The following is an 18,229-nucleotide window of genomic DNA, read 5'->3' as shown; positions in this document are numbered from 1 at the left end:
ATTATCATTCCCATAACCTCTCTTACTCAAGATCCCACCAACAAGCTAACAAATACCTCCTTGAAATTAAACAGGTTAGACTACCCAATTAACCCCACTATCACAATCCTTGGAGTCATCCTGGACCACTGCTTGACTTTGACTTCGCACCATCAAACACTATTTCGACTTCCTCTCCTTCCGACTTCTGGTCCAATCACTAATCTTAAGCATCCTGAACTACTGCAATATTATATACCTAGGATCCTTTAAAAAAAAACATCAAAACGCCTAAGAATCATTCAGAATGCTGCAGTGTGCCTCATCTACAACCTCAAAAAATCAGATCATGTAAGCCCTTATTACAAAAAACTACACTGGCTGCCGATGGAGGCAAGGATCATCTTCAAATTTGCTTGCCTCTGCTTCAAAACCTTAACAGGCTCATCTCCAATCTACCTATCGGATCACTTTGATCGTTCAGGCCTCGCCCGCACTCGTAATACCCACCTGTTTACCTTCCCCTCCCTAAAGGGCTGTGCCTTACAAGAGGTTCCTCGATAGATCCCTGGCATTCCAAGCAGGCAAATGGAATAAATGTCTTACCACTTTCATCTCTAGCTCACCCTCCCACCAAACTTTCAGGAAATCAATCAAATCCTATCTCTTTGACAAATTCCTCTGACTCCTCCCCCCCGCCTTGTAACCCTGCCTTGTATCTCCGACATACCTCCGGATTCCCTGACCACTCCCTACTCGCTAAGCTATGCTGACTGACTTATTTGTAACATCACTGTATATGTACAGTCTCTTACTCTGTTAACCGCTCTGAACTGTTATGGTACTGAGGTATACAAAAATAAAGTTATTATTATGTTGTTATTATTATTACCTGCATTCCGACGCCGTAAACAAGATGCAGAAGCTCAGGGCCGATCAGCCTTCCTCTCCCCGACATCAATGAGGATATTCCGGGCCAGCCAATCACTGCTGGCTGGTCTGTAACTTCCTCTCTGACGTCAGAATTGACATTGGGGAGAGGAATGCTGGTCAGCCTGACGCTTCTGCGTCGGGAAGCAGGGAGAGCTTGGGACAGCAGTGGCTTGGGGGCCTGTTCCCCGATGGTGGCGGCAGTGGCTTGGGGGAGGGCAGGGAGAAAGAAAGAAAGGGGGTAGGCAGGGAGACAGAAAGAAGGGAAACAGAAAAAAAGAAAGGGGGGGACAGGGAGCCAGACAGAAAGACAGAAGAGGGGCAGGGAGAGAGAGAGAGAGAGAGAGAAAGAAAGAAAGAGAGAAAGAAAGGGGAGGGAATAATGTCTGGAGGAGAGGAAGCATACAATAGGCTGAAAGAAGGGAAGAAATATTGGATGCACAGTCAGAAGAAGAATGTGCAACCAGAGACTCATGAAATCACCAGACAAGGTAGGAAAAATGATTTTATTTTCAATTTAGTGATCAAAATGTGTCTGAATTTATTATGGATAGTCAGAAAATTACAATTTCATCAGAGGTACACCGTTTAGGAGCCCCAAGTTAGCTTTTCGCCCTCACATCAAGATGATGGTGCATAAACCATTTAAGCTTTAGCCACTATGCCTACCACAGTCGTTTTTGAAGTTTTCTGATTTTTGGATTGTACATTTAAATGGTGCATTTAAGGCTTGTCACTATTATTCTACTGTAACTCGGTTCTGTTTGGTTTGGCTTCTTCGAGTATTACCCTTCCACCACTTCAAAATACTGCAACCTGCCTCCTTAGAGGGACCGAGCTACACGAGTATAACTCACTCATGCTGTAGTTGCTGCATTGGCTTCCTACGGGTGGAGCCTATGTTTTATAATAAAATGCTCTATCAAGGAGAAGGTAACATCTTTTATGCATTATGGGGTTGCCCAGTCATACTGGACAGAAACATTTCAGTTCTTGGAAAAAGCTATTGGCTATAAGATAAAACCAGTCCCTATGGGTTTGGTCTTTGGCAAAATAGGTACGTCGGGTGCTCAGAGCCTGGGGAACAGAAGGTTTATAGACAAGACCATTATTGTGGGTGGAAAATGCATCCTTAGTTACTGGGAGGACCCCAAGCCACTGTCTGGTACTGGAGAAATAAAAATCCCGCTAGTGCGCTTTGGGACTCCTTCCCAAATTTTTGGCCAGGTCCCTAGCTAGTTCAAACACTGGCCCTGCCCGTTCTATAGGGGATTCCTAAGATCAGCTGTGGACAGTCCGATACCTGCTTCTCAGGCTCCAGCACCATTTAATAAGCCAAATATCACCGAGATACTTACTCATTCCCGGGGCAGCCATGGCAATTCGAGAGATGACGACTTGGGCAATGCCCTTGACTGCAGCTTTCTAAATACAAGAAAACATCACACGATTAAAGATTATCTTCAATTAGAAACATAGAAACAGACGGCAGATAAGGGCCACGGCCCATCCAGTCTGCCCACCCCAATAACCCTCCCCTACCTTTCCCTGTGAAGAGATCCCAAGTGACGATCCAATTTTGTCTTAAAATCAGGCACGCTGCTGGCCTCAATTACCTGTAGCGCAAGATTATTCCAGCGATCAACCACCCTTTCGGTGAAGAAGTATTTCCTGAAAGGGTGGTTGATCGCTGTGTTGTGGAGCGGAGCAATAATGGCTTTGGAGAGCTGGGCAATTTTGGATGTGTGGCTGGCTCTGTCTTATTGGTTATATCCCTACAATAAAGTGGTCATTGATTACTTAGTTGGATTTGAGTCTCATAAAGCGGCCATTTATTTATTTAATTCATTCTGTTTTCTATACCATTCTCCCAGGGAAGCTCAGAATGTTTACTTGAATTTGTTCAGGTACTCAAGCATTTTTCCGTCTGTCCTGGCAGGCTCACAATGGCTCGATTGCCCTAGACTTTTGATACATTGTTATTTATAGAGTAGCGCAGTGGTTAAATCTACAGCCTCAGCACCCTGAGGTTGTGGGTTCAAACCCACGCTGCTCCTTGTGACCCTGGGCAAGTCACTTAATCCCCCCATTGCCCCAGGTACATTAGATAGATTGTGAGCCCACCAGGACAGACAGGGACAAATGCTTGAAAGAATTAATTTAAAGTGTTCTGAACTTCCCTGGGAGAACAGCATAGAAAATTGAATAAATGGTGAGAGGTTTCAGGCTCTGATAACCAAAGCTGGTATTGTGACATCATAATGCCTCATTCCACCAATGCCTAAGAGCCAACCTCATCAGTGATGTCGCAATAGCTTGATTGCCCTGGACTTGGCTCACTTTTGCTACATTGTTATTTCTAGAGTGGTGCAGTGGTTAAAGCTACAGCCTCAGCACCCTGAGGTTGTGGGTTCAAACCCACGCTGCTCCTTGTGACCCTGGGCAAGTCACTTAATCTCCCCATTGCCCCAGGTACATTAGAGAGATTGTGAGCCCACTAAGACAGAGAAGGAAAATGATTTAAGTACCTGTATGTAAACTGCTTTGAGTGTGGTTGTAAAACTACAAAAAAAAAAAAAAAAAAAAGGCGGTATGCAAGTCACAGGACAGAATTCCTAGTTTTGGCCACAGATTATCAGGAAGATTTGAACCTCTACATAGTTTTTCACCTTATTTTTTTAATTGTGATATTACAATGAAACCCTCAATTGAGGAGGAGAATGTCTCATTAATGGTTATAACAATTTCTTTGCTTACTCTGGAGTAGCCCAATCTGTTGTCATTTTCATCTGTAACAGCAATTCCGTTCAAAATCTCCCTAAAAAAAAAAACCCCCAAAAAGGTAATTACTTTAACGTGTAAAAATCCAAAACATACATATTTTTCCAAGTCTTGCGTTTAATATTCCAGCTCTTCACCTTTGCCAATGGGTGTTTTGACAACGATAAAAATATCCCATTGTACCTATTGTTTCCAGTCCTGCCAATCCACTGAAGTCAGATAAGAGTGACAATTTTACTGGTGAAATGCCACATTTCGACTGGGCTAAATCTGATGTTAAATGGCAGCGATATTTATGTTATGGGGTCAAATAGTGAGAATATCCTTATAAGCTGCTAACAAAGCTGGGTTACCGTATTTTCACGTGTATAACGCGCGCACGTTATAGGTGTGAGCGCGTTGTATAATTTTTTTTTTCATTCCGATCCGGCATCCCCCCTGCGAACCGGCATCCTCCCCCCCGCTCACGTCACCCCCCCTCCCCCGCGATCCTACATCCCCCCCAGCACCGCAAAACATCTCTTACCCGATTGGGCACCGACACCAGCACTAATGCACAGGACGTGCCAGTGCCAGTGCCCGAAGATCCTCCCTCGTTGTTGCTGGGCTGGGCTGGGCGGTGTGAGGGAGATCCTCCTTCTTCCTTGTGCCGGAGAGAGCGAGACCAGAAGCATGCGCAAATGCTCAAAGCCCAGTCCAGCCCGGCACAAGGAAGAAGGAGGATCTCCCTCACACCGCCCAGCCCAGCCCAGCAACAACGAGGGAGGATCTTCGGGCACTGGCACGTCCTGTGCATTGGTGCTGGTGCCGGTGCCCAATCGGGTAAGGAGATGTTTTGCGGTGCTGGGGGGGATGTAGGATCGCGGGGGAGGGGGGGGTGACGCGAGCAGGGGGGAGGATGCTGGTTCACAGGCCAGAAGAATAAGCGGGAGTGGGAGGAGGTAATAGCAGCACGCGCGGTATACGCATGTGCGTGCTATATAAAATTTTTTTTACAGAAATGTTTTGGACCCGCGCGCTATACGCATATGCGTGTTATACATGTATGCGCGTTATATGAGTGAAAATACGGTAGTTTGCAGAATCACTTCAGAAATTCTTGAGAGAATGGGACAGTTGTTAACGAAGACAGAGAGAGGAGACGCCTTTAATATTTTTAGCTAAAAACAGCAGTGAAGATTTAAAACCCGTCACAATGGTCCAAATTCTGTAACCAAAGCCCCAATGTTAGGCACCTATTTTGGAGGCGCCCATCTAACTTGAATAACGAGCTCAATTAAGCTTTTTAAATCAGCACTAATTGAAACTTAGGCACCTATCAAGAGAGAGCAATTCTGTAACAAGGCGCTTCTAAAAATATAGGCGCTATGCATGTTAGGCGTGGCTTTGTGTCAGCGTCTTGTTACAGAATCGCTGCTCTTAAGTGTGCTTAAGCGCCCGCTTGGGTGCCTAACCTTTAGTTGTGCCTAGAGCTGGCCTATTTATTGGGCGCCTTCAAAATAGGTGCCACTCAACGTGATTCACTAAACAGCGCCCAATTTTACTTGAATCGTGCTGAATGGTGCCTAATTCGGCGCTTCTTATAGAATTTGCCCTAATGTTTTACTTGGAAGTAGAGAATGACACGGTGACAAAATTCATCACCGTTCCCGTCCCCGCGGATAACCGCAGGAAATAAACCCATATCATTTCCTAGTGTCTATTTCAGCCTCAGTCCTTCTACACCAGCATTCTTCAAAGCAAAGCTTGCGGGTCAGTGGTTGTGGCCATTCATACTGTGATTCTTATGTGAGCCAAGGATAATGAAGCCATTGTGACATCACTGATGTGACTGGCTCTTAGGCACTGGTGGAATGAGGCATTATGACATCACAATATCTGCTCTGGATACCAGAGACTGTCATTCTGTAGTGTCTGTTTCAACCTCAGTCCTTCTACACCAGCATTCTTCAAAGCAAAGCTTGAGGGTCAGTGGTTGTGGCCATTCATACTCTGATTCTTCCCTCTCTCCTTAAAGAATGACATGAAGATGGTTTCCCACGGTTATCCGCGGGGACGGGAACGGTGATGAATTTTGTCACCGTGCCATTCTCTACTTGGAAGCTCAGCATCATTGCATCTGGGGGTTACTTGCCTTGATAAAAGGTATTGACTAGAACTGCCAAATGTGAAAGGACCTTCTAACTTAACTTGATCTCATTATTGTTTTATTCTCTCTCCAATCTCTTTCCCTATCTCAAATCACTGTATTCTTCAAGACCCCACTACCCATCTTCCAAATTCATCATCTCTTCTTTCCTTTTGTTCCCTAACTTCTTCTCAGCTCCGATGATCCACTGCTTAAAAGAATGAAGAGGACCCAGCATGGTCCATGTTTCGACCTCAATGTCTTCCATAGGGTTCCCGAGTGGTCTCTTTGAAAGATAGGTGGATGTAGCAACCTACAGCTGACCTAGGCGAGTGCTTTTTTTGAAAGATAGGAACGCTAGAGGAACAGCATTCACCTACATTAGGCATAGGTTGCTACATCCACTTATCTTTTGAAAAGACCACTCTGACCCCTGAGGAAGACATTGAGGTCGGAACATGGACCATGTCCAGTCCTCTTCATTCTTTTAATAGTTGTGCATGATTTTCACTGCTCCAAAGTTGTGGATTATCTTCTTGACATAATAAAGTCTGAATCAGTATCAGACTCCACAGTATTTTTTGTGTCAGTTCTGAGAATCTCATGCAAGGAAAATAGTGGCAGGCTGAGAGTTGTAGTCCCACACTTCTTTTCTGCCCTTTTTTTGTATTTGCTGTCACAGACCTAGGAAGACAACAGGCCTACTGGCTATAACAGTAATTAAGCGGATGGCAAAATATCACAGTTGAGGCTGGGGAGGTTTAGCCTGAGAGGCAGGTGAAGTCCCGAAGCAGCCTCCTGAAACTCAGCTGTTCGGAGAAGGAAATTTTTATTTTCTTTCTTTTTTTAGTGGACAGATGTTGTGCATGTGTTACATATGCACAATATCTGTTTCATTAAAAAAAAGCCCTCCCCCCCCCACTGATGGCACCTCCCCAACATCCCCCTGAACTGGCATGGGTGATCAACCCCCACCTCGCACCAGTAAGAAATCAGCAGGAGGGATGCCCATTCCCTCCTGCCATGCCGACCCCCCCCATGCGAGAAAAAATTGGCAGGAGGGATGCCTACTTCCTCCTGCCAACAGAAGCCTCCCACCAAACCATCCCCTCCCCCCCAAAAAAGGCAGGAGGGATGCCCACTCACTCTTGCCACCGGATGCCTTCTTCCCCTGTCTCTCCCCTGTTCGGGCTTCTCCTTCTGCATGTGTGAGAGTCGCTTTCACAGTGATCAAACCAGACAGGAGATACAAGGATTGCAATGAACTGCCGCATGAATCATTTGCTTGCAAAATTTTTTATGCATCAATAGCTCTTTTAGAATTGGCCAAAAATTGGATCGGAGTGGACCCATGTGATTTTACCGATCCTGTTTAGTGCACCTAGCTCTGAGTGGGTATGGGTTCTGTCCACAAGTATGAAAAACAGGGAAAATATAAAAGTTCAGACTCTGAGAGCTTTCCACTTTAGTCTTCAGCAAGCTAGTAGCAAGTTCCAACAGGCCTCTGAAGAAGAGCTCACAAAGTTCACATCATTAGCTCAGGTGTTTTTCAAATAATAAACCCGACAGCTAAGCCAAGCAAAAGCATAAAGAGATCCTCCCCTTCCATATTATTTACAATATCACTCGCAAATCTATTTTTTCAGTTACAGCCCCTACATTATGGAATACTCTGCCTTCCTATCTTCATCTCAAGACTTCACTGGCCAGGTTTAAATCTAGCCTTAAAATCTTTTTATTCAAAGACACTTATGAAACATAAGAATAAGAAACTATTTCTATTAAGGCGTACTTCCTTTTGACTTAAATAAAGATGGGATTATTCTAAGCTTAGACAACGATTGGTTTATTTTATATTTATACCCTTTTCCCTTGACATATTGTAGTTCTTCTGCATGTTCCTTGTGTATCATATTGGTTTTTTTGTTAATCCTGTATGTGACTTTTTAAAATGTATTATTTAGTTTTATCTACTGTAAACTGCTCAGTCATTTGATGTGCGGTATATCAAGATTTACACCCCCCCCCCCTTTTACAATTCTATGAGTTTATAAATAAACTTGGAAACTTGAGGTGAATATTTAAAGCTTTTTGACAGCATCTCCTCCCCAGTCATGCCCGTTGATGTAGGTCCCTATTAAACGTTAGCTAACGTTTGTCAGTTCTGAGAATCTCATGCAGATAAATCACACCAAGGTTAAATTGTATAGATCCAGCAACAGGACTTAATGGCAAGAGCATTTTAAAACAAGCAAGCAGAAGAACACCTCGCCTTTGGCGTATAGGCAGTGAAACAGAAAAGGCAAGGGAAGTGTCTTTTCAACCAATGATAGTCTTTACTGAAATGGTCCCAACAAGGATCCCTGTTTCGGCATATTAAAAAATGCCTTCCTCAGGGGGCACTATTAAGAGATATGTAACACATATAAAACCATTAAGAATCATAAGGCATAAAACATATACATGGATAAACCAGCATTAAAATCATATATTAGACTATATTAAAATATAATAAAACATAAGAGGCCGATGTCATGAGGCAGAAACCACTTAAACCAGAGGTGTCCAATGTCGGTCATGAAACATTAAAAGGCATATACAAAGAAAGTATCATAACGGAGAACCAGGTAAAAACCAAAATAAGCCATGCGTAATGAAAATATCATGCTTAAAACGGATAGAGCAAAAATGATTAAATAATAGAAATAGGAAGGCGTTTTTTATACGCCAAAACAGGGATTCTTGTTGGGACAATTACCTTTTCAAGAAAGACTTATCATTGGTTGAAAAGACACCTCCCTTGCCTTTTCTGTTTGAAGAGCATTTTAAAAGACTTGGAGGAGAGGTACACAGGTCAGGCATAACTGGATAGTCTGAAAATGGGCAAAAATATTAAGGCATCGAATAGACAAGTGCAACAACAAAGAAGCCTTTAGAATAAGATCATGAGAAGAAGCAAATTTGACAAACAGGCAAGTTGATATTCTGACCACAGCAACTAGGAACCGCTGTTCCAGAGACTTTCAAATGAAATTATCCTGTCAGTCAGCCCTAAGAACACATCTGCTTCCATGATTTCACCGACTCTCTTTTGGAAGCTTCCAGCATAAAGCAGTCACCTCAGCACAACACCAAGACCCAGAGAAACGGAGACCGCCAAGCCTGAGCACCATCCCCCACCACGTGTGCTGTGTGAGATCCCCCCTCCCCTTATTAGTTCCTCTCTCCCTTCCTTTATTGGGGATGTGCAAAACCCTGGATCATAAATAAACAGATGCCTCTTTGCTCCCTAGGCTGATTTACATTCATTGCCTTCAAGCTGGTCATAATATTTGAATGCAGATCATGTTTAGAAAAAAAAAAAAAAAAAAAGAGTCATGCAAATTTCTTTTTTCCTTTAAGAAAACGAGGAGCACGTTGAAGTTCTCGTTGCTTGCAGCGGTGAACAACTAGGTCGTTACCTGGCCCTACTTTTCTCAATTGCCATATCCAAAAGCTAACATATTCAAATTAATAAATTCAACATAAAAACACTTGGTTGCCTGGACATTGTTTTTCCCCCATTAGCTTGGTCCTAGTTTCTATTTTCTGCTTTCTTGTATGTCTCTTTCCAGTGTTTGCTTTCCATTTTTCTCTTGTTCCATTCCCTCACTATGACTATTTTCTAAAATATAGATTTTTCTCTTTTAGCTCTTTCCTCTCTTTTTTTTCTGCCTCTGTTCCCAAATTTTATCCTCTCTCACCCATCTCCTTTTTAATTTTCAGCTACTTATCAATTTCCTTCTCCTCTGTCCTTAGCTCTATTTCCCATCTCACTCCTTTCCCAGCCTCCTATTTCCTTCCATCTACGCCCCATTATGTTTCTACCTCTGTAACTACTATTCTCCTCTCATTCATCTTCTTGAACTCTCACATGGTTCCACCATTTCCAGAATTCCCTCTCCCTTCCTCTACTCTTGTAGCCCACCTCACGTTCACTCTCACTGCCTGACATCTTCCTGTCCCTTTTCTTCCATACCCAAGCATCTTTCTGTCCCATCTCTTCCCTCCTGCCTCTTCATGGGTCCATCTCTCCTCTCCCCCCCCCCAAATCCCCCATAGTCCCAACATTACTCTCTCTTTTTTCTGTTCTAAACAATGGGATGGAAAGAGATGCTGCCTTTCCCTCTCCCTTCCCAACTCACCTCACCTGGGTCCACCATCTCTTCTCCTCTTTGCAATGTCCTCCCACCCCAAATATTTTCCCCTTCCTCCCCCCCATTTCCCATCTCTCCCTTTCTCGTCACAACTGCCCTCCCTTCCAGTATCTTTCCCCCTTCCTCCACACCACTCCCCATCCTTATCCTCTTCCCTAATTCCATCCCAATGTCCATCTTTCTCTCCCTCTCCTCCGGTTTCCGTGAGCTCTGTTCCTTGTCCCATTCCTGCAAGCTCTGTCCTCTGCACAAGCCTAGAACACTTTAAAATCATAAGTAGCAACATTCTAGAGCTCAGATTGTGATGTCATAATGCCTCATTCCACCAATGCCTAAGCTCTGTTCTCATCTGCACAAACCTAGAACACTTTAAAATCATAAGTGTTCAAGACTTGTGTGGTTAAGGCAGAGCTTGCAGGAATGGGACAGAGAAAGAACTTGCAGGGATGTCATTCTCTACTTTCCCCACTCCCAATCTGGCATTCTCTCCCTCCCCCCAGTCTACTTTAGACACCGTTACTCCAGGAAGCTGAGAAGCCCTGCAAATTACCCCTTTTCCCCACCTTATCTGACTCTCTCTCACCTTCCTGCTGTGCAGGGGGTTGCTGGGAAGGCAGCCTTCCCAGCGACCCCCTGCACAGCGGGAAGTGGGAAGGTGAGGGAGAGTGAGGGGAGAGTGAGTGGAGAGAACGGGATGACATACCAGGCCACGAGGCCCTCTGGGAGCACGGAGCCTGTCTGGAGAATCAAGAGGGGACAGAATGGAGTTCCTAAAAATCTGCAAGGAGAAAGAACCTCAGTAGCTGAGTTCCCATTGGGGAAATTACCATATATTAAAAGGACAATCTAGCTGATATTCAGATCATGGGAGATTTTTATTCTGCTTTATCGCATGACTCAAGGCGAATCACAATCAAAATCAAAATGAGGTAGCCCTCCTCGTAACACTCATAATAATTTCATATTAGTTATGCTCATACATTCTAGGTCAGTTATACATCAAATACTGAGTAAATGTAAAACCTGAAACCATTAGTATCTAAACTTAGAATATGAGAAAAATCCAAAATATATCAACAATAAACAAACACTTTCACATAGATATAGTGGAAGGCAAAAATCACTATAAAAAAGCCCCCACGGGGAGAAAAAGCCTCAAACAAAGCCCTCCCACTGCCACAGCAGTGGCCAAGGTGTTCAGGCGGAGAACCTCAGCTGCCATCTTTTGTGCATTGAGACACGATTCAGCGTGTTCGTTTTTGAAAGGTATGTTAGTTTTTTGTGTTTATTATACATTTGGAGGTGAGGTTTAGGTAATTCTTAACTTTTCTTTATTGATTTATTTCATTTTTAGCTCATGATGTATAACCAGGGAAGACTGCAAAGATCTCCAAAAGGATCTAACGCAGCTGGAAAAGTGGGCCGAAAAATGGCAAATGAGCTTCAACATAGGGAAATGCAAGGTCATACACGTGGGGAAAAAGAACCCGATGTTCACATACAAAATGGGGGGAACACCACTAGGGGTCAGTAACCTAAGAACATAAGAACTGCCATCTCCGGATCAGACCTTCGGTCCATCAAGTCCGGCGATCCGCACACGCGGAGGCCCTGCCAGGTGTACACCTGGCGTAATTTATAGTCCACCATATCTTTATATGCCTCTCTTAAGGAGATATGCATCTAGTTTGCTCTTGAAGCCTAGGACGGTCGATTCCGCAATAATCTCCTCTGGGAGAGAGACCTGGGAGTGATGGTAGACGCAACACTGAAGGCATCGGCGCCACAGCCTCAAAGAAAGCAAACAGAATGTTGGATATCATTAAGAAGGGTATTGCGACCAGGACGAAGGAAGTCATCATGCCGCTGTATCGTGCAATGGTGCGGCCGCATCTGGAGTACTGTGTCCAGTACTGGTCGCCGTACCTCAAGAAGGACATGGCAGTATTTGAGGGAGTACAGAGAAGAGCAACTAAACTGATAAAGGGAATGGAAAATCTCCCATATACCGACAGATTGAAGCAGTTGGGACTTTTCTCCCTGGAAAAGCGGAGACTTAGAGGAGACATGATAGAAACCTTCAAGATCCTGAAGGGCATAGAAAAAGTAGACAGGGACAGATTTTTCAAATTATGGGGCACCACAAGTACAAGGGGGCACTCGGAGAAATTGAAAGGGGACAGGTTTAGAACAAACGCTAGGAAGTTCTTTTTCACTCAGAGGGTGGTGGATACATGGAACGCGCTTCCAGAGGCTGTTGTAGACAAGAAAACATTAAATGGTTTCAAAGAAGGTTTGGATAGATTCCTATAAGAAAAAGGGATTGAAGGGTATAGATAGGTATAGACCACTACTCAGGCAATGGGCCTGATGGGCCGCCGCGGGAGCGGACCTCTGGGCAGGATGGACCTATGGTCTGCCTCAGCGGAGGCAACTTCTTATGTTCTTATCGGAGGATACACCCTGAGGCAGCACTATGTGAAATGCTGGCCCTCATTGATGTTTCGACCGAGCTTACAAACAAAAGATAAGTTTTAAGTCACTTTAGTTGACTTTTTGAGTCATTACAATTTTAAGAGTGTGACCATTTAGCCATTAACTTCACCATTTATTTACTTATAACACAATATTAGAGCCACGGTGGTCTCCACGGGAGATTTTTAGGCCGATGAGGTTCTCCGCCTGAACACCTTGGCCACTGCTGTGGCGGTGGGAGGGCTTTATCTGAAGCTTTTTAAGCTTATATTGTTGTAAAAAGCCCGTGGAGGCTTTTTAAGCTTATATTGTAGTGTTTTTTGCCTTCCACTATATCTATGTGAAAGTGTTTGTTGATAAACCTGAAACCATTCCCATATTCTATGCCCATTCCATTTGCAACAAGGCAGATGTTATTCAGTCTGCTTAAAAAAAAATTGTTTATATATGAGGGCAGAGGGAAATTAGATCAGAAGCCGGACCAAGGGCTCTCCGACTGGAGTTTGAGGACCTCCCTCCCCCCAAACTCCTCAGCCAGAACTAGGTATCCACCAGCCCCTGATGCAGATAAGAGTCACTAATGTGGCATGTGTTAAAAAAATAAACGAGTTTTGTCCTTTCTGCTTTAGCCTCCTGCATATGTTGCAACTATAATCTCAGAGGGTCTTGCTGGCCATATATTAATTTAGGGATTGATATTTAAAGCCTGGAAAAATCGCCTGTGCTATTAACTATCCTGTCTAACTGCCTAGGGTGGCGTCAACGCTTATTCAGTTAAGTGCCAATATTCAGCACTTAACCAGACAAATTGGATCAAAGTCATAGTTCTGGTTTCACCTATCTGGTTCAAGGTGAATACTGTCACTTAACTGCATAAGTGCTGTCCATCTGAGCATACTACTACTAATTATCTCTATAGCACTACTAGATGTAGGCAGCGCTATAAACCAAAAACACAGAAGAGACATTCCCTGCTCAAAAGAGCTTACAATCTAGTCAAGACGGACAAACTGGACAAGGTGGTGCATCTGTGCACAGTGATCATGTGGGGGAATTACAGAGGGAAGGATAAGACAGATATTGGTGCTTAGCAGGTGGTTTGGAGTTTAGAATTGAAAGCAGATTCAAAGAAGCCTGTGGGGGCTAAAAAATCTATTCAGCTGAGATGAGTAAAATGCTTTGGCCCCCTCCACCATACAATGCTTTTACCATTATGCATTTTAAAAAATACCCTCCACCCCAAACCGGTCTATCTATATGACTTATGGCCAGCTGAATGCACCAAGATTCCTGTCTCCAGTTAACGCTGAAACCCCCCCCCCCCGCTGATTTCCCTTTCAGAGTGTGCAGGGCAATGGCGCTTACTGTTGTCGCATCATGGGAATATTCACGCAGTTAGCAGCGGCAACGGCAGCAAAAGGAACCCATCGTGCTATCAGTGGTGGAGCTCTCTGCAAGATGAAAGAGGATAGGGCTGTTAATTGGGTGAAAACGGTCATGCATTAACCCTTTCAGGACCAAGGGACATATTTGTCCCATAACTTTAAAATCCTATAAATTTTGATTGGGATAGTCTACAGTTCTAAATTTGATATGTACGGATTCCATATGATACTGCCTTTATGTAAACAAACTGGTTCCGACATTCATTCATTAGCGTCGTTGCTAGATTGACGAGAAGATTCACTTGCCACACTGTCCATAAGCCAGAAGTGTGATTTTTTTAAATAAAAATAATGATATTTCACAAAAAAAATCAATTTTTTGGCATCTGCAAGCCCTTTTTACCATAAAAATGTCGTCAAAACCGCAAAAATTGGCCTACGATCCTTATGGTCCTGAAAGGGTTAAAGATATTACTACCGTTACTAGTTACAGAGTGCCAATTATCTTTCTTTGTTAAGGTTTATTGATCACCTTTATGAAGAGATTAATCTTAAAAGACAGAAAAAATACTCGCTGGCAGCAGCCCAAACGCTCAGTTAAAAAAAATAAAATAAAATTCTCACAGTATTAGCACACCATTTCACAAAGGTTATTGAGCTTAAAACTGAGATGTTCAGAAAGGGACACACTGCCCGTGTTTTACATTTAGGCTTCAAAGAATACTAGCACTTAAGCATGAAAGACTATTACAATCACAATCAGTGTGTTTTGGGTACTAAGCAGTATTCTGTAAAACTTTAGTGTGCAACTCTTGGCATGTAAATTAGAGAATGACACAGGGACAGATTTTTTCCCCGTCCCCACGGGAACTCGTTTTCCCATCCCGGCAAATTTTTTTCCTGCCCCATTCCTGCAAGCTCTGTCCTCACCTGCACTAGCTTCAAACACTTTAAAATCATAAGTGTTCGAGGCTTATGCGGTTAAGGCAGAGCTTACAGGAATGGGGCAGGGACAGGGACAAAACTTGTGGGGACAGGACAGGGAAATTGAGTTCCTGTGGGGACAGAGAATATTTGTCCAAGTGTCATTCTCTAATATAAATGCAAGTGGGCATGAACCACTTTGACCTACTTGTTCAGTAAAGTTGGTATAATAAGTTGTTTAACAAACTGGGGGAGGTGCATTGGCAGGTCCATCACTTAGCAAGTAACTTATAGAATACTGTTACGTGCGAAAGTGCCATATTTAGGCATTTGCATTCACAAGGCATAAGTGGGTGCACGTAGATGTCGGCACATGAATAGCGACTTATGCTTGCATTCTAGCAACAGAATCTGATGTCCAGTTGCCATTACAGAACGGAAGATTAGATTCTTACCTCAATAATCTTCTTTCCAGTAGAAAAGCATGAGTCCTGAATCTATGGGTAGTGCATCTTCACCCACAAGGACTGCAGAAGGCATTATCTATATTTTCAACTCCACTTTCCTGCATCATTGGGCACTGCCCTCTCCCCTCAGTTTGTACCAAAGCAGAGATAACCCCTAAAATAGGAGAATTAACAAAGAGGGGCCCAGGGAACTCCCCAATCAAATACTTTTGATCTTCTCTGCAAGAAAATGCAACTCATTAACAACTGCAACATAGCATCAACAAGGTGGCACAAAAACAACCAGCTACCTGACTGCAAACAGCATTAACACTCTGTCAACAGCAATCCTGTATAGATACTCCTGTACCTCTGAAGCTAAAGCTTTGCATTGCTTCATATTGCTTGCATGCCATTAAACAAGCCTCTGCATAAATATACCAGTCTGAGGCTAAAAGCAGGCTACGCTGATAGAGCAAGACTTCATAACTCATGTGCTTTTCTACTGGAAAGAAGTGAGGTAAGAACCTAATCTTCTGTTCCAGTGCAAAAAGCACACAAGTCCTGAACCTGTTGGATGTACCAAAGCAGTCCCTCGAGCCTAAGGTGGGATAGAAAAGTCTGCTGTGAGCATTGCGGACCAAAAAAGACAGAGAAAAGTCCTTTTGTGCTGCCACATCCACTCTAGAACTTAGAAAAGGTATGTAGAGTGGACCATGTGGCTGCCCTACAATCTCATCGGGCAGAACAGTCTTGGCTTCTACCCATGACAAAGCCACACTTCTGGTGGAATGTGCTTTCAAGGAAATGGACGGAAGTTTACACATCTGATGTAAGCAGAGAAAATAGCCACACTTATCCATCTGGAAAAATCAAGGCTTTAGAGGCTGGTCTTTCTTGTCAACTCAGACCCATTAGGACAAAAATGATCTGAAAGTTGGAAATCATTTGTCACTTCAAGGTAATGAAGGTGTAACATAGGAACATCAAGGCAGATAAAGGTCAAATCCGCAGCATCCATGTCTCCTACTCTCCCTAAGAGTTCCCACATGCCTGTCTCACTCTTTGTCTTGTCCCCCGTTTTACATCTCAGCTATTTTTTCTTCCATTTGCATCTTTGCTTTCCTGACTACTTGACCAGCCACTCTTAATTTTTCCAGATATTTCTGCCCATCTTCCTCTTTCCGTGATCTTTTGTAGTTTATGAAATCCTTTTTTTTCCCCCCCTTTACCTTCTCAGCTAATACTTTTGAGAATCAAAGCGGCCTTCTTTTCTTCTTACTTTCCTTACCCTTTTGACATCTAGCTGTGGTAGTACTTTGTCCTGCTTCTTTACACCTGTGGCCCAAAATTCCAGCAATTGGACTTCATGATTCACATGGAATGCTGACACCACCTTTGGCAGAAAAGGAGGGAACCGTACGCAGGGACACTCCTACCTCCACAATTCCGAGGAATGGTTCTCTGCATGACATGGCTTGGAGCTCTGAAATTCTTCTAGTTGAAATAGCTACTAGGAAAACAGTCTTTACAGTGAGGCCTGTAAGCGTGGCGTCATATAAGGGCTCATATGGGGCCTTAATTAGGGGCCTCAACACAAGTTTCCATGAAAGGCAAGTTTGAAACACAGGTAGACACAAATGCACTGCTCCCTTCAAAAACTGGGGAATATCTGGGTAAAAGGCCAAGGAACCTCTTTCCAAAATGAGATCGAAAACAGGATAGACTGGCTATCTGGATCTTTAAGGAACTAACTGCTAAGCCCTTCTCTAGACCTTCCTGAAAGAAAGAAAATTGCTGCTATCGGAGTCCTAACCGGCTCTATCTTTTGCTCCGAACACCAGTGTTGAAATCATTTCCAGGCTTTCACATAAGCTGCTACTGTCACTGGTTTATTGAAGGAGAGGAGTGTGGCTATAACCACCTGCAAGTACCCCTTTTGTACTAAGGCCATGCCGAAGCTCAAAGCGTTTGGACCCAGCAAGAACAGCATCAGATAGAGAAGGAGTCTCAGACTCTGGTCTCTGTAGCCAGACTAGATCCACGTACCATGGGTGCCGCGGCCAATCTGGAGCCATGAGGATCACCAGCCCTCGATGCATTAAAGGGGCCTTTCAGTTGCATCCTCCGAGGCATTTCCTTTTCTCTCCCTGGAATCTTTTATTACAAGGTCTCAGTAGAGCTCCATATGAGCCCTTACGGGAGGGCTTTCCTTCTGGATCTTACAGTCAAGACGAAGTTTCTAGTGACAATTACATCGGTGAGCCAAGCTTCCGAGTTACAAGCTCTGTCCTGCAGGACCTGTTCTTAAGTTTATAGAAGCTGGGATCTCCTTGCGCACGGTTCCATCCTTCTTACCGAAAGTAGGCTTGGCCTTTCACGTTAATCAGAAAGTCCGTGGTTTAAGAAAATGGATAAAGCGTTGCCTATGCTGGATGGCAAGTGAGCCCTTCTCAGTAACTTGACGTTACCAATGAATTTCACGTATCGGATCACCTTTTTGTTCTGACCAGTCATACCAAGAAAGGGAGGCCGGTGTCTCGATTTCTAGATGGATTAAAATGGCCATTTCCTCTGCATATATGGGCTACGGTAAGCAGCTGCTGATTGCATTGAAAGCACACTCCACTAAAGGAGTCGCTAAGGAAATCTGTAGAGCAGTTACTTGGTCTACTCCTCATACCTTTACCAAAACCGGCCCGAATATTATTTGCGGTTTTTAAATATTTGCGGGCTGGCTCTGCCCCTAACCACCGTGGATATGGAAGGAGAGGTGTACATAAAAAAAAAAAGACCCAAAACATATGAGTAGCTCTACACAGCAGTGAAAGTCCCGCTTTTACAACTCAAAAAAAACCTCTCTCAACTCCCCATTCTTCTCTTTTCACATTGAACAGGCAACTAAGCCAGTTGTCCTTGATTTGGCCCAGTTACTTCTATCCATGCTGCTCATAAAAAGCTAGGATTTCCCCTTGTTGCTCTAAT

The 18,229-nt window shown here is 43.7% G+C and overlaps 1 protein-coding gene across 2 annotated transcripts in view; it reads right to left on the bottom strand.

Moving 5' to 3' along the window:
* The window catches only part of SFXN2 (sideroflexin 2), a 109,279-nt gene that overhangs the window by 45,597 nt on the left and 45,453 nt on the right, over positions 1 to 18,229 (bottom strand). For both annotated transcript variants that reach the window (XM_033941112.1, XM_033941111.1), the window contains exons 6-8: positions 13,855 to 13,940; positions 3,667 to 3,727; positions 2,268 to 2,334 (exon numbers count right to left, since the gene is read on the bottom strand). In XM_033941112.1, coding sequence (XP_033797003.1) covers positions 2,268 to 2,334; positions 3,667 to 3,727; positions 13,855 to 13,940 — 214 coding nt within the window. The remainder of the gene's footprint in view (positions 1 to 2,267; positions 2,335 to 3,666; positions 3,728 to 13,854; positions 13,941 to 18,229) is intronic.

This window comes from Geotrypetes seraphini, chromosome 4 (assembly GCF_902459505.1).
Source record: "Geotrypetes seraphini chromosome 4, aGeoSer1.1, whole genome shotgun sequence".
Lineage (NCBI taxonomy): Eukaryota > Metazoa > Chordata > Amphibia > Gymnophiona > Dermophiidae > Geotrypetes > Geotrypetes seraphini.
The sequence above is the reverse complement of the archived record's forward strand: the minus strand, read 5'-3'. Positions and strand labels throughout refer to the sequence as shown.